This window comes from Polypterus senegalus, chromosome 7 (genome assembly GCF_016835505.1).
Source record: "Polypterus senegalus isolate Bchr_013 chromosome 7, ASM1683550v1, whole genome shotgun sequence".
Taxonomy (NCBI): Eukaryota; Metazoa; Chordata; class Cladistia; order Polypteriformes; family Polypteridae; genus Polypterus; species Polypterus senegalus.
Window position 1 is genome coordinate 154,678,892 of NC_053160.1, and position 17,373 is coordinate 154,696,264.

At 39.0% G+C, this 17,373-nt stretch overlaps 1 protein-coding gene across 1 annotated transcript in view; it reads left to right on the plus strand.

Annotated features, from left to right (window-relative positions):
- Positions 1-17,373, plus strand: part of man2a1 (mannosidase, alpha, class 2A, member 1) — a 446,136-nt gene that overhangs the window by 406,909 nt on the left and 21,854 nt on the right. Inside the window, exon 19 of the mRNA XM_039757985.1 lies at positions 17,108-17,241. Coding sequence (XP_039613919.1) covers positions 17,108-17,241 — 134 coding nt within the window. The remainder of the gene's footprint in view (positions 1-17,107; positions 17,242-17,373) is intronic.

Genomic DNA, 17,373 nt, shown 5'->3' on the forward strand with positions numbered 1-17,373 from the left:
AGTTTCCTCCGCAGGGTGTCTGGGCTTTCCCTTAAAGTATGTATGTATATATATGTATGTATATATGTATGTATGTATATACTGTATATGTATGTATATATGTATGTATGTATATATATGTATATATATATATGTATGTATGTATATATATGTATATATATATATAAACTGCTCAAAAAAATTAAAGGAACACTTTGAAAACACATCAGATCTCAATGGGAAAAAGAAATCCTCCTGGATATCTATACTGATATAGACTGGGTAATGTGTTAGGAACGAAAGGATGCCACATCGCTTGATGGAAATGAAAATGATCAACCTACAGAGCCCTGAATTCAAAGACGCCCCAAAAATCAGAGTGAAAAATTATGTGGCAGGCTAGTCCATTTTGCCAAAATTTAATTGCAGCAACTCAAAATTGTACGCAGCACTTTGTATGGCCCCTGTGTTCTTGTATACATGCCTGACAACATCGGTGCATGCTTCTAATGAGATGACAGATGGTGTTGTGGGGGATCTCCTCCCAGATCTGGACCAGGGCATCACTGAGCTCCTGGACAGTCTGAGGTGCAACCTGGTGGCATTGGATGGACCAAAACATAATGTCCCAGAGGTGTTCTATTGGATTTAGGTCAGGAAAGAGTGGTGGCCAGTCAATGGTATCAATTCCTTCATCCTCCAGGAACTGCCTGCATACTCTCACCACATGAGGCCAGGAATTGTCGTACACCAGGAGACACTGTACCAGCATAGGGTCTGACAATGGGTCCAAGGATTTCATCCTGATACCTAATGGCAGCCAAGGTGCCTTTGTCAAGCCTGTAGCGGTCTGTGTGACCCTCCATGGATATGCCTCCCCAGACAATCATTAACCCACCACCAAACTGCTCATGCTGAATGATGTTACAGGCAGCATAATGTTCTCCATGGCTTCTCCAGACCCTTTCACTTCTGTCACGTGCTCGGGTGAACCTGCTCTCATCTGTAAAGCACAGGGCACCAGTGGTGCATCTGCCAATTCTGGTATTCTATGGAGAATGCCAATCGAGCTGCATGCTGCTGGGCAGTGAGCTCAGGGCCCATTAGAGGACATGGGGCCCTTGGGTCACCCTCATGAAGTCTTTCTGGTTGTTTGGTCAGAGACATTCACACCAGTGGCCTGCTGGAGGTCATTTTGTAGGGCTCTGGCAGTGCTCATCCTGTTCTTCCTTGCCCAAAGGAGCAGATACTGGTCCTGCTGATGGGTTATGGACCTTCTATGGCCCTCTCCAGCTCTCCTAGAGTAACTGCTTGTCTCCTAGAATCTCCTCCATGCCCTTGAGACTGTGCAGGGAGACACAGCAAACCTTCTGGCAATGACACGTATTGATGTGCCATCCTGGAGAAGTTGGACTACCTGTGCAACCTCTGTAGGGTCCAGGTATCGCCTCATGCTACCAGTAGTGACACTGACTGTAGCCAAATGCAAAACTAGTGAAGAAACAGTCAGAAAAGATGAGGAGGGAAAATGTCAGTGGCCTCCACCTGTTAAACCATTCCTGTTTTGGGGTCATCTCATTGTTGCCCCTCTAGTGCATCTGTTGTTAATTTCATTAACACCACAGCAGCTGAAACTGATTAACAACCCCCTCTGCTACTTAACTGACCAGATTAATATCCCATAAGTTTCATTGACTTTATGCTATACTCTGATTAAAAAGTGTTCCTTTAATTCTTTTGAGCAGTATATATATATATATATATATATATATGTATATGTATATATATGTAAGTATATGAAAGGATGGATGAAAGATCAAAAGCTGTACTTTGATAAGACTCACCTTCCCACTGTAATTCCACAGTAAAAAGCCTTCTAAAGTAGCTTTACTGAAACTAGCCGTGGCTGTTCCTGCACTGTTTCTGAAGTCATGTTTACAATTCCAGTGTCCCTAGCATCTTCTACTGTGCCATGCCGTGGCCCTACCCGTGATCTCCCCATCTGTGAGGCTCTATTTGTCCAATGATACTTTCTTGACACTTCCCAAGCAAATAAAATGTAACAATAGTCTTCCTAGGGTTAATGGAATGCAAAGCTCAGTGTACCTGTGTAATACACCACTTCAAATCACTCATTCATCTCAGTTTATCTTCAGGGTAATTTGCTGGCTATGCAATGCAGTTTGCACCCATACTGATTCGGTGATATGGCTTGTTTTTCACATATGTGTGCTCATCCAGTCTTGGGGCAATAATCTTTATGAGTGTGCATATTTCCATGAATGAAGCCTGCTTTAACATTACCTGATGTGAAGTTGTACGGAAATGTATAAGCCTACATATTACCTCACATGTTGTAAGAGTGTTTAAAGTTTAGTTTAAAATTTGAGAAATGGTTGGATTTCACATGCTCAAATCACTTCTGTTAACAACCTGCATTTGAATGTAACACTACCAAAACTTGAATTTTGGCGGAAACCTCTTGGTTTCTCCATATACAGTAGATGGAGCGATTGCATAACATGCATTAACATACATTATAATATATTATTCCATCTCTGTCGTATCAATATCTTTTTATGAGCTCATTGTTACCCAGTGTTTTCAAAGTATTTGGCCTTTCTTAAGATGTGCATGCCAATCTCTGCCTGAACACCAACTTCTGGTAGCTCTTAGCAAGTTAGGACAGCTCATGAGTTCTCCTAAATCCCTGTGAAGTTAGGAGTAGTTTCTTAACTTAAGAAAACAGATAAAATGTGACCAGAATAGCGTCACTCTCATATTTTTTAGGCAGTTAATAATAATAATACATTTTATTTATATAGCTAGGGATGTTTTCCTACTCTGATAAACTTGATGAATAAGAGCACAGGTTTCTAGTGCCAATCATATTTACTGTCATCAAGAAACTTTTAGGGTTCTACTGCCTGCAATGGAGCATCAAAAATGCTCAAAGCACTCCACCAATACAAAATGGAAATTAACAACACCTCAGATATTACAAGAACTCTCTTTTTTGGCAGAACATCACATTCTTTCCTAAACAAAAAGCTTCATTATAACAAAGAAACTTGTCATTTATTAGCATTATATCTGAAATAAAGATATAGTACAGCAGCATCTAGAAACAGTCGATGGAGTTGCATACTGCCAATGGAGGAGCTGCACTTAATCTCCAGACATTAATTAAAGATGAACAGTGCAAAATATTAAAGCTTGCCATTATAGTACAACAGTAATTCAAAATAATTTTTTCTGCAGCATATGAAATGTGTGTTCTTTTGTTTTAATGGAGTTAGGGAGGCGATGAAGGAATATATTTAAAAATAGACACTTTGATATTTTTTTCTCTGCTCCTTTAAATTACATACATGGAGGGAAAATAAGTTCTTCAAAAAGGACAAAAATAAGAAACATTCAGTGTGTTTTTCCCTAAATACTCAGAGCCTAAGTCAGAGAGAACTTTGTTCCTTATTGTTCTGTACAAAGCAAATCTGAGTTTCAAAGACTATGGCAGAAGATAGTCTTATCATTTCCCCATGGAACAACTTCTGCAGTAAAAAATAGTGCTGAAATTTTAAATATGTTCAGATTATAAGAGCTTTCCAAGTGCTCTGATATACCACAGTCTAATTTTATGGCTGTTTGCAGGGTTTCAGCACCGTTTCACAGTACTGACAGCAGACACGCTGTGCTTGGGTGATGTAAGGCACCCCTATACACGTACAGTTTTATGAATGTCTTACTGTTTGGGTGTACACAGAGAGGTTTTTTTTTGGAAAATAAATTGCAAGATAATGCCTGGAAAAAATACTGAATAGGTTTTTATGTCTTCATTAATTAGTGTTTTTTTTCTGCTTGCATAATCTACCACAGTGAGTTAATACGATTAAAAGAGGATTAACAGATTGCATTATATTAAAGGTGGTTTTGGCAGTTCTACTAAATTTATTTTTAGATTTTTTTTTTTGTGGCTGACTAGCAAGGTTTTATGGTGAGATGTTAAAGTTACATTTCCTGAGTAAATCAAGAGTAAATACACTGAATTGCAGTTTCTTACAAAATTATTTGGAGTTAATTTAATTATTTTATCAAATGATGTCACAGAGCAATAATTATTTCATTATTGTACTGAAAGTCTGTCATTCATTCATTTTTTTTTTTTTATTTGAAGCATGTTTTCTAACCAAAAGACCATTTTAATTAATATTATTATAGTTAAGGTGTGCTCCCCATGCCAGTGACAGCTGCAGTATCAAGAACAATCAACTGTATTCATTTCAAGGTGCAATATGCCAGTGGTATATCTTGGGTTCTTTTAGTATGTCAGTAGCAGTAGGACTGGATTTAAACACCTTGTAGTGTCATATCTTGTTCAATCCACAATTTGTTCAGATTTCTGCCTGTATTCACACAGTTTATTATATGTAAAATTGAGATTTCCCAGCACAACCACAGGGAAAAATGTGTCATTTTAATATTTTGCCTTTTTATTTTATAATATATACTATATACGGCTAAAAATTATTTTTTAATATAGGATAAGAGTAAAAAGCATCTGAGGGAAATTAAAAATATTCAGTTGTCTCTAAATCAAGAGAAAAATTTAATCAGTCTAGTTGGCACCCTTGCAATTGTACTGACTATAAAGAAAAGAAAAGAGAAAAAGCTTAGTTCTGCAGAAGCAGTATTGATTGCTGCCGGGTCTGTCATGTAATTGTCTGTGCCGTCCATCTGTTCAAGCAGCTTTTGTGTATTGGTTTCTGCAGTTATTGCTCTTTAAAATAGGAAGATGGTAGATGATTTCAAAGAATGGGATAAATAGACCATCAGCACTTCTAGAAAAGCTATTCTATAGCTGTTTTATGTGATTAAAGTCCTTAACCTTCGCCATCTCTTACTTTGGTTGATTTGTTATTGAAGACTGCAGCACCAGTGATTTAATACAACATACTTAAACTCAATTAATTCAGTTCAGGACTGTAGGGGGGCAGGGTCTATCCAACAGCACTTGGCACAAGGCAGGAAGCAGCCTTGTACAGCATGCCCATCCATGTCAGGGCCCACTCGCGCACAGTTACACTGACACGGGGCATATTGAGTATTGCCAGTTAACCTAACATTCAGTTCATTTACATGTACACTCAAAACTGGGATATGGTGAAGAATCCAGCTAAAGCAGAAATCTGGTTTCTTTAAAACCCCTGTTTATGTGTGCAAAACGACTTATGGAGTTGTTCTTTGGCAAAACACTCTGATTTCATAAAAATGTGCTAAAAAATAAAGAAGAGATTAAAACATCATCAACAGCCATGTGAAACCAAAGAGAAGCCTATGTCTCTTGAGATTGTGCTGCTGAGCTTAGCACTGTATGTTCAGCTCATCAACATAAATTTAGCAATTTCTGAAATACTGAAACAGATTATTTCAACCAGGAGAAGGACTAATGCGATTGCCTGAATATTTGCCTCAGGAAATTCATTTTTGTGGATGCTTCAGCTATTTTCTACCTATCGCTGCTGGATGTATGTGTAAAGCAAAGAAATGTGCAAGCCATCAGAGTTCAACGAACATACACTGATTACAAAACCCTTAACTGCCACTTGGTTCAGGGTACATGGCCAAATATCCAGGTTACTTACAGAAAAATCTACATATGCTAACCCGGTTTCTCTAAATGGAATGAGGGTTTACATTTCATTATTGAAACTGGGTTTCTGTGATTAACTGGGTTATTAAACCACATATCCATGAGTGTGTTTACATGTGACAGGAAGACCACAGTATCTGGAGGAAATTGGATAGCTGACCAGGTTTTAAACCTGTGCCACTGGATCTGTGATTCACTGACCTATATCTTACCATGTCACCACTTGCAAAGAAGTCAATATAAATTTTGTTACTGTTGAATGCTACATGTAAACATTTTTACATTTTGGAATTGCTGGAAATTATTTTTCTTTAGGAATCACCGATTATTTTTTTTCTTCCATTTGTTATCCTAACTGCACATTCATTCCACACTCTGTACTCAATAATTATATACTAGCAAAATCCCTGCGCTTTGCAGCGCCGAAGTAATGCCCTAAAAGTTTTATTAAGAAGAAAATTATACCCTTTTAAACTGAGGGAAAATATACCAATAATTATTTGTTAAGGATCTCTTTGTATACCACATTGTGAGTTCGGCCCTCCGGTTGTAATATGACCAAGCTGTGTGCTGAGGTTACTCTTAAGCATGCAATGTACAGTTGGCCATGTAAACAGTAATCTTGTCTCAAATCTCACAGCTTGGATTGCTGCTGTCATAATCGGTTTGAGTTTCATGGTTTGTTTCAATTACAACAGTATTTGTAGGACTTGTGTAGAAGAGACATTCGGCATCTGTCAAGCGTTGTAAGTATACAACCAGTTTCATCGATAACTTCACATCCAGCTTTTGAGAGTTTAAACATTCATAAACATCAAAGTGTCCACTACTGAAATCATCACCTGTGAATCTAAGATGTTTAAAAGGCATTGGCGGTTGTCCAAAGGTGTAAAATATTTGGCCATTTCGGTACACTTGAAAGCGATAACCGAACAATTCAGCGGCAGCCATCAACTCACATGCAGATGCATAGGTGAAGGGCTTAAGCATTTCACTCTTCTAGTGCTCCTGCGTAGTATAATTATCTCCTGTACCGTCATCAGTCCACACCTTGAACCTGTCCCAGTCATTCAATACATAAGACACAATGTTCCTCCGGATATCAAGAGTGAGCCTGATATGGTCGTGCAATATGTAACAAAGAGAATGGAAAAGGTAGGTGCCATCTCCGGGCATGGAAACCACTCGGTAAGTGACAGTTGTTTGATCGAGGGTGATCACCTCGATAGACATGTTAATGCGGGTACGGTTGGAATGATAAAGGAAATGGGTATCTGAACAATGTACAGTAAGTCTAAAATACCTACACAATAACTATAATCGTAATAAATGAACAATAAAACAGTGGAGAAGCTGTGGATTAAATAAAAAGGCTGTAGCTATCAGCAGGGAGACGTGAATCCCGTGGGGAAGCAAGGAAGGGAATGTAGAGACTGGAGCGACGGACGGCCTTATATAGGAAGGCAGCCAACAACGTGGGAGGCATAGGGATGGGGGACCCAACGACGCCTCACACAGTGACCAAGCTGCAGGCTATGGACGTATATATGTACGTAAGTAGGATTGAGTTAGCGTTGGGAACCCGCATACCAAATTTCTTGAAGATGGGCCCATAAGTTGGAAAATTCAATATGGCGGCTGACAGTGGCGTCATAACACTGAAAAAAGTACGCACATTGGTTTCGGTTAGCGCAGGGAAGCCGCCTACCAAATTTTGTAAAGATGGGGCCATGAATAAGAAAGTTCAACTTGGTGGATGTTGTTGACCGTTATGACCGTTGCACGTTGAATTTCGAAATGAAACCTGCTTAACTTTTGTAAGTAAGCTGTAAGGAATAAGCCTGCCAAGTTTCAGCCTTCTACCTACACGGTAAGTTGGAGAATTAGTGATGAGTCAGTCAGTCAGTGAGTCAGTCAGTCAGTGAGGGCTTTGCCTTTTATTAGTATATATATATATATATATATATATATATATATATATATATATATATATATATATATATATATATATATATATATATATGATGTTTAAAATGCTGAAATATACCATTGTACCTGATTTTTCTGAAGGTTCCAAGGACCCCTTCATATCCGAGAACTTTGGAAATGAATAAAATTGGTCAAATATTGTGTGTCATATTCTAACTGGTAATTGAATTAAGAGGATTTAGACAGGTATCCTGGGTATTCCAGCTTTCATCCCACGTTTTAGACATTAATGACATGATAGTGCAGTTTTCTACCTCTGTCACACAAATCTAGGGAATTGGGACTGGATTGGTCATTTGTTTGGTTACTTCTTCAAGTGTGTGAGCTTTGTCTTTGTATTTAAGTTGTCTCATATGTCCAGAGTTAAGTTGTATAGATTCATCAGTGAGATCATCTCTGAGTAGCACAGGTATCTGAAAGTGACTTTGTGAGAATATGCCCTGTGATGGTCAGCCACTTTGGTTATGGCTGGTTCCTGACCTATGCCCAAATAATGGTAGGCTGGGCTCAGTTTTCAGCAATCCTTAAACTTCAAAAAATCTAAATTAGTGATTTTAATTACATTAAAGTTACAAAGATAGTATAACAAATATATTAGTTATATGTCAATTATTAATTCATTTATTATATTTTCCAAACCAGCTTTTTCCTATACACAATTCTAGGAGACTGAAAACTATCCAAACTGCCAGGCTTTCACTGCACTACTCTTGTGCCCAAACACATTCACTCACAGTTGGTCAGTTTAGAGTCACAAATCAACCTGAGCTACGCCAGAGAATATTTTTAGATAGAATTCATTTGATTCTACACCCAGGCCATATGTACAGTACAAATTGTTTCTTAAAGGTTTTGCAGGCGTTTGTCTGCACCAAGTTTTTAATTCACATTGGATATTCGTAATGTGCAGATTTCCTTAAAAAGTAATTGTCTCTCTTTTCATATGAACTAGTGAAGCTATTTTTATGTTTTCAGTTACTAAAAATTTAATATTTATTCATTAAAGTTTCATTAAATTTGTTTTCAGGTGCTAACGAATATTTCTCGATGACCTTAAAACAATGGTTCTGTCGCTAGACTTCAATATATAACAAATGGAGTCTATATTGTTTTTTATCATATTTTCAGTTCTAAACCAAACATTATGTTCAATAATTTGAATGGATTTTTCAAATTAAATTGGCCCATTTTGCACTAGGGATTTTTAACTTTCAAATCAAATTCTTTGGTCCAAAGCATTAAATTTTAAGTAGAGGTATTGCAATGCCAGATGCCTGCTGCTCAGTCTCTTCAAAATGAACTCAATGAAGTTGTGCAGAACTTAATATCCCCCTTATTAAAAATTTACGTTTACTGGCAGTTCCAATAGCACAAGATTTGCCATTACACTGCCAGTTTATTAAAATAAAGTATGCATTCATAAAATATTGTCAATGCCTTCAGCATATTTGCTATAAAGATGATATGAGACTTTGCTTAGTAAAGTATCATGTATAGAAAAATAAGTATAAGGTGGTCATATCATTGTTTCTTAAGTGACCTTGCAGAATTAAAAATTTACGACTTGCACAAGAGAAATCTCACTTGAATCATGCAGCATGTATGTCTGACGTTTGATGGATTTAGGGTGTGAACTTTTCTAAATAACAGACTCTTTTATAAACTTAGTCCATTTATTTTTATTAAAATGGTTGTTGCCTCTTTCAGGGAAAGGGTAGCCAGCAAACTGTCCTTTAAGGTTTTTTTAGGGCTCCAGAGTGCAAGAGTACGAACAAGGTGATGGAGTGTGTGTTAGCCTGGCATCCTGACAGCCAGAAGACAAACCTATGTGGTTACTGGGCCCTAGAGAATGGAACCCTGGGATTCCAAAGGTGGGTGAATTGCTGCAGTGATGACTCACTACTTGGATAAAGAAGCAAGGGCCATGTGAAAGAAAAGTGAGAAGGTTAACCACTGAATGAGGTATTTGAGAGGAGTTCTGTATATCATTGACTCCTTTACCACCTCCTGTTATTCCAGATAGCCATGTCATAGTCAACATCAAGTGTGTAAAAGTATCATGCTAAAAACGGTCACACCACCACATTAAAAAAAAATCTCAACAGATCACTTTCTTACTGTCATTGATCACTTTTACCTTACAGAAGATAAATGAAGACCACTTCTAATGTGCTCTTGTACTTTTAGTAACACTTTTAATAAAAGGATACGCGTCTGTGTGTCTGTCCAGTTGCCATGTCTCTGTTCTTCTACCAAATGGCATATAGCAGAGACATATACATTGCATTTTTATTTACAACAAATAGTGCATCACAAACATTTGTAGTTACGCCTTTTATTACTATAAATGTCTCTAATGTGCCATCTGTTGCGGTGATAAATGCAAAGCATTTTATTACTTTATGCATTACAAAATACATTCCAATAGATGGTGTACTGCAAACGTTAATGCAGTGTTCTTTGTTGATTACTTAGATTTCAACCCGTCTTAGATGGGTAGCACAGCTAGTGTGGAATTTAAAAGCAAGAACAGTAGTGCTAAAACGAAAGAAGGCCTCTTTTAAATTTATGAATTTTGTTTTTTTTTTTAATTTAAAACTTGAAAACCATAATTGTGTACTGAATTAATGCAGAATGTGTTACGTACCGCTGCTTAATTTTTCTTTATCAGATCAAAAAAATTGTATTTTGTGTGAAGATTGAAAAAAGTGCACATTCTCTTATTATTTATTTGTTCATCTCATAATCTGTGTAATCCTAAGGATGTCACTATAATAGTAGTTAAATAAATTATGAAATATTTGTCTGTCCATTGATCTTCAGACTTCAGTTCACAGTCACAGTGTCCAGAGCCTAATCTGGCTAAGCTGGTTACTAGACAGGCACTTGCTGATCCTGAGCAGGGCTATACTTAGCAAATGTTTTGTGCAGTCTACCATCCCCTAAATTCATGGACAGGCAGAGGCACATATTTGAGTCATTAAACCAATTTCAAAAAGATCTGAGAAACCTTTACTTGTTAGAATTGGACTGGCTATCATGTTAGGAGCCACACAGCCATGAGGGCCCAGTCTAAAACGTATTGGCAAATGTCACTATACCATACTTGTGTGCTTCACAGGAAAGTTCACTGTCTGCCAGCTGTATTATTAAAACTAGTGAATCATGCAGATCAATGGTCTTCAGATAAAGGTGGTTGATATAGAGCAAGCTGACGTTTTCCACTTTGATAACACATTCATCTGTTTTCACTGTTAAAAATGTACCACTTCACAGTGATCACATCGGTGATCTACCTTTTCCAAGTAGTGGTCTTCAAACAAACATTACATCTAAGGATGTAAGAAAATTTTGTGCATTTGAAGATGAAACCTTTCTATTTTGGCAACACATTTGTTTCTTTTTGGCATTAAAGTACAGCCAAACATTGATCACAATGTGGTCTTCAAAGAAACATTGATGTAAGAATGCGTCTTCTCATGCGTTGTCACTTAATCTCCTGCAATTTTCCTTATACTAAGCAGATGTCCCTGATTTTTTTTTCTTCATTTCTTTTGGTGGTTGACACTGGATTTTGTGGTCACTTTTCTATAATCTGATGGCCACAAGTCACTTAGTCATTCTTCATGGATGTTTAAAAATAGGTTTGATGATCATTAAATACAATATTTAAACTTAAATTGTATATAACATTTTCTGGGTGATTATTGATAGATGGGCTTGTGAAGACTGTGGTTTTATTAAAATAAACCTTTCTGGACACCAGTTTTTCCACAACCCATAAAAATGTGAAGAACTTGAAGTTCTGTTACTTCTTCTTTCAGTTGCTCCTGTTAGGGTTTGCCACAGCAGATCATCTTTTTCCATATCTTCCTGTCCTCTGCATCTTGCTTTGTCACACCCATCACCTGTATGTCCTCTCTCCATAAACCTTGTCTTAGGCCTTCCTCTTTTCCTGTTGACTGGCAGCGCTATCCTTAACATCCTTTTCCCAATATACCCAGCATCTCTCCTCTGCACATTTGCCAACCATTGCAATCTTGCCTCTCTGACTTTGTCTACCAACTGCTCCACCAGAGTTGACCCTCTAGTGTCCATCCTGTCCATCCTCATCACACCCAATGCAAATCTTAGCTTCTTTAATTCTGCAGCCTCCAGCTCTGTCTCATGTTTTATGGTCAGTGCCACCGTCTCCAACCCATATAACAAAGCTGGTCTTGCTACCATCCTATAGACCTTCCTTTTCACTCTTGCTGATACTCGTCTGTCACATATCACTCCTGATACTCTTCTACATCCATTCCACCCTGCCTGCACTCTCTTTTTCACCTCTCTTCCACAATCCCTGCTACTCTGTACTGTTGATCACAAGTACAGACCATCTGGAAAGTATCTGCGCATCACTTTTTCCACATTTTCTTATGTTACAGCCTTATTCCAAAATGGATTAAATTAATTTTTTTCCTCAGAATTCTACACACAACACCCCATAATGACAACGTGAAAAAAGTTTACTTGACGTTTTTGCAAATTTATGAAAAATAAAAAAAAATGAGAAATCATGCACATAAGTATTCACAGCCTTTGCTCAATACTTTGTCGATGCACCTTTGGCAGCAATTACAGCCTCAAGTCTTTTTGAATATGATGCCACAAGCTTGACAAACCTATCCTTGGCCAGTTTCGCCCGCCCATTCCTCTTTGCAGCACCTCTCAAGCTCCATCAGGTTGGATGGGAAGCGTCGGTTTACAGCCATTTTAAGATCTCTCCAGAGATGTTTAATCGGATTTAAGTCTGGGCTCTGGCTGGGCCATTCAAGGACAAGGTCAAGAGCGCTCTGGAGCAGGTTTTCATCCAGGATGTCTCTGTACATTGCTGCAGTCATCTTTCCCTTTATCCTGACTAGTCTCCCAGTTCCTCCCGCTGAAAAACATCCCCACAGCATGATGCTGCCACCACCATGCTTCACTGTAGGGATGGTATTGGCCTGGTAATGAGCGGTGCCTGTTTTCCTCCAAAATTGACGCCTGGCATTCACACCAAGGAGTTCAATCTTTGTCTCATCAGACCAGAGAATTTTATTTCTCACGGTCTGAGAGTCCTTCAGGTGCCTTTTGGCAGACTCCAGGCGGGCGTTTTACTAAGGAGTGGCTTCCGTCTGGCCACTCTACCATACAGGCCTGATTGGTGGATTGCTGCAGAGATGGTTGTCATTCTGGAAGGTTCTTCTCTGTCCACAGAGGACCTCTGGAGCTCTGACAGAGTGACCACCGGGTACTTCTTCACCTTCCTGACTAAGGCCCTTCTCCCCCGATCACTCAGTTTAGATGACTGGTCAGCTCTAGGAAGAGTCCTGGTGGTTTCGAACTTCTTCCACTTACGGATGATGGAGGCCACTGTGCTCATTGGGATCTTCAAAGCAGCAGAAATTTTTCTGTAACCTTCCCCAGATTTGTGCCTCGAGACAATTCTGTCTCGGAGATCTACAGACAAGTCCTTTGACTTCATGCTTGGTTTGTACTCTGACATGAACTGTCAACTGTGGGACCTTGTATAGACAGGTGTGTGCCTTTCCAAATCATGTCCAATCAACTGGACTCCAAGTAAGCTGCAGAAACATCTCAATGATGATCAGGGAAAACCCAGTTGCACCTGAGCTCAATTTTGAGCTTCATGGCAAAGGCTGTGAATACTTATGTACATGTGATTTCTCAGTTTTTTGATTTTAATAAATTTGCAAAAACCTCAATTAAACATTTTTCACGTTGTCATTATGGGGTGTTGCGTGTAGAATTCTGAGGAAAAAAATGATTTTAATCCATTTTGGAATAAGGCTGTAACATAACAAAATGTGGTAAAAGTGGTGCGCTGTGAATACTTTCCGGTTGCACTGTATTTAAACTCATCCACCTTTTCCAACTCTACTCCCTACATCCTCACCATTCCACTGACCTTCTTCACATTCACACACGTATTCTGTCTTGTTCCTACTGAACTTCATTCCTCTCCTCTCTAGAGCAGATCTCCACCTCTCCAGGGTCTCCTAAACCAGCTCCCTACTATCGCTACAGAGCACAGTGTCATCAGCAAACATTATATTCCACAGGGACTCCTGTCTAATCTCGTGTGTCAACTTGTCCATCACAATTGCAAATAAGAAAGAGCTCAGAGCCAATCCCTGTTATAATCCCACCTCCACCTTGAATGCATCCGTCACTCCTACTGCCGACCTCACCACTGTCACACTTCCTTTTTACATATCCTGTACCGCTCTTATCACAACTCCTCTTGAGGCACACTTTCATATGCTTTCTCCAGGTCCACAAAGACACAATGAAACTCCTTCTGGCCTTCTCTATACTTATGCATCAACACCCTCAGAGCACACATCACATCTGTTGTGCTCAGGAAATCATACTGCTGCTCACTAATCATCACCTCCCTTCTTAACCTAGCTTCCACTACTCTTTCCCTTAACTTCATCCTGTTGCTCATCAATTTTATCCCCCAGTAGTTACTACAACTCTGCACCTTTATTCTTAAAAATTGGCACCAGTACACTTCTTCTCCACTCCTCAGGCATCCTCTCACTTTCCAAGATTCCATTAAACAATCTGGTTAAAAACTCCACTGCCATCTCTCCTAAACACTTCCATGCTTCCACAGGTATTCCATCTGGGCCAATAGCCTTTCCATTCTTCATCCTCTTCATAGCTGTCCTTACTTCCTACTTCCTCTGCTGCACTTCCTGATTCACTATCTCCACATCATCCAACCTTCTCTCTCTCTCTTTCATTCTCTTCATTCATCAGCCTCTCAAAGTACTCTTTTTATCTGCTCAACACACCCTCCTCGCTTGTGAGTATGTTTCCTTCTTTATCTTTTATCATCCTAACCTGCTGCACATCTTTCCCAGCTCGGTCACTCTGTCTAACCAGTCGGCCCTTTTCTTCCTCCATAGTGTCCAAGCTCTCATACAACTCATCATGTGCCTTTTCTTTAGCCTTTGCCACCTCTCTCTTCACTTTACACCTTATCTCCTTTTACTCTTGTCTACTTTCTGCATTTCTCTGACTATCTCACTTCTTCTTCGCCACCATCTTCTTCTGTATACTCTCCTGCACTTCCCCATTCCACCACCAGGTTTCCCTTTCCTCCTTCCTCTGTCCAGATGTCACGCCAAGCACCTATCTTGCTGTCACCCTTACTACTTCTGCATTATTTGCCCAGCTGTCTGGTAACTCTTAACTACCACCCAGTGCCTGTCTCACCTTCTCCCTAAACTCAACCTTGGAGTCTTCCTTTTTCAACTTCCACCTTTTAATCCTTGGCTCTGCTCTCATTCTCCTCCTCTTCTTGATCTCCAATATCATCCTACAGACCACCATCCTATGCTGTTCAACTACACTTTCCCCTGCCACCTCTTTGCAGTCTTCAATCTCCTTCAGATCAACTCTTCTGCATAGGATATAATCTACCTGTGTGCATCTTCCTCCACTCTTGTATGTCACCCTCTGTTCCTCCCTCTTCTTAAAATATGCATTCACCACAGCCATGCCCATCCTTTTTGCAAAATCCACTATCGTCTGACCTTCTTCATTCCTCTTGTTGACACCAATCCTACCCATCTTCTCTGTTCCTTTCACCAACATGTCCATTGAAAATCCACTCCAATCACTACTCTCTGTCCCTTGGTTACACTGTCCATCACTCCATCCAACACACTCCAGAAATCTTCTTTCTCGTCCATCACACACCCAACTTGCTGGACATATGCTGTAACAACATTCATCATCACACCTCCAATTTCCAGCTTCATTACTCCAATTCAGCTGTCATTACTCTGTCTGACACTATTTTCAACTCCAAAGCACTCTTGACATACTATTCCTTCAGTATAACCTCTACCCCATTTCTCCTCCCATCCACACCATGATAGAGCAATTTGAATCCACCTCCGATCCACCTGGCCTTACTCCCCTTCCATTTTGTCTGTTGCACACACAATATATCTACCTTCCTTCTCTCCATCATATCAGCTAACTCTCTCCCCTTACCAGTCCTACTGCCAGAATTCAAAGTTCCTACCCTCAGTTCCACTCTCTTTACCTTCCTCTTTTCCTCTTTCCTCCAGACACATCTCCCCTGTCGTCTTCTCCTTCTTCGGCCAACTGTAGCCCAATTTCCGCAAGTACCCTGTTGGCTAACAGTACTGGTGGCGGTTGTTGTTAACCCGGGACTCGCCCAATCCAATATGGAAATCTGTATTGTTGTCCACATGTTGATCTGGCAAAATTTTACACCGGATGCCCTAACTGACGTAACCCTTCCCCCTTGTCTGCTTTCTTTCTCGCTTTGCATCACTTAATTGCCTTCTGTGATGGTCTACACGGTCAACAGATGTTGCTACTCTTGTTCTTGTTTCTTCTTATTTTGATATTCATCGTCACATAAATGGGCTTAGCAGTTTGTATCACGTTCAGCAGAAGTCACTGCTCTAATTTTTCTTTTCACCATGTCACTTGATTTTGTGCTCACTTTGTTATAATAAACACATGAACTCAGATAACTTTGCTGAGGTTGCTGCTAACTAAAATTGTTTCAGTTTCCAGAACATTCGGGTCATTAGCTTTCAATTAAGACCAAAATCAAGTTCAAGCCCCAGTAGTTTGCGCATAATTGTATGACAGACAGACAGACCTTAGCATTTTATTATGTATGATGGTATTTAACTAGATGGCCATATTATATTGAAGCTGTAGAATAATTTTTATAATTCATGCCTTTTAACCCAACATCAAACTCAACAATTACTTACCATATATTTTTTTATTGGTTTTATTTTATCTCCAAATTTAATAAGGGATAAGGTCATATGATGATTCTTGTTGATTTTAGTTATTCCTCAGAGTTCATGATAAGAGCTACTATTTTCTTTCCCCAATACTGTACTTTATATGAATTTGTTGTCAAATAAATTGGCTATATTCTAGGTAAGGTCAAGTGTAAATGATATCACTTCTCCCACACAAAGAAGAACATGTCTTCTCATAGGTAAAGGTATCATATAATTATAATAGTATTTTATTTGTTACACATTTACATGGTAAATGAGCATACTGCTATGCTCAACAGAGTAAATGTGCTTTGAAACAATTTCACTGTGTCAGTTACACAACTTGCTTCAGTTAATTCTGTGTATTGAATGTTTTTCTTAATTCGTGGATATGCATTTTTTCTTCCTCATCATTTTCCTCTCACTTTGTCATCAAAGCATGTACTTTTTGTTTGCTTTGTCCCATCTTATTTCTCTTTCAAAAGATTCTAAACATAATCTAATTTGCTTTAAGTACATGACATTGTACTTTTCTGCTTCTTTTTAACCACCTCCTGATAGTGAAACAGTTGTCTACTCTATATTGTGTATTCATTAATTTTGTGTTGATCCTCTGTGCTCTCACATACCTGAGCAGTGTTTTTGTCCTCAGGCCAGCTAGAAGTCATCATGGACCGAAGGCTCATGCAAGATGACAATCGGGGCCTGGGACAGGGTGTCCAGGATAACAAGGTTACAGCCAACTTGTTTCGTTTGCTGTTGGAGGAGAGAGTCAGGCTTGATAAGGTACGAGTGTTCATTGCCCTAGCTACCCACAACATGTGCTTTCTTTCATCCTTAAAAAATGTAGACTATTGATTCTAGCTGCTGCTCAGTATAGTGAACTCTGCATATAAAAATTTAAAAAAAAAATCCAGA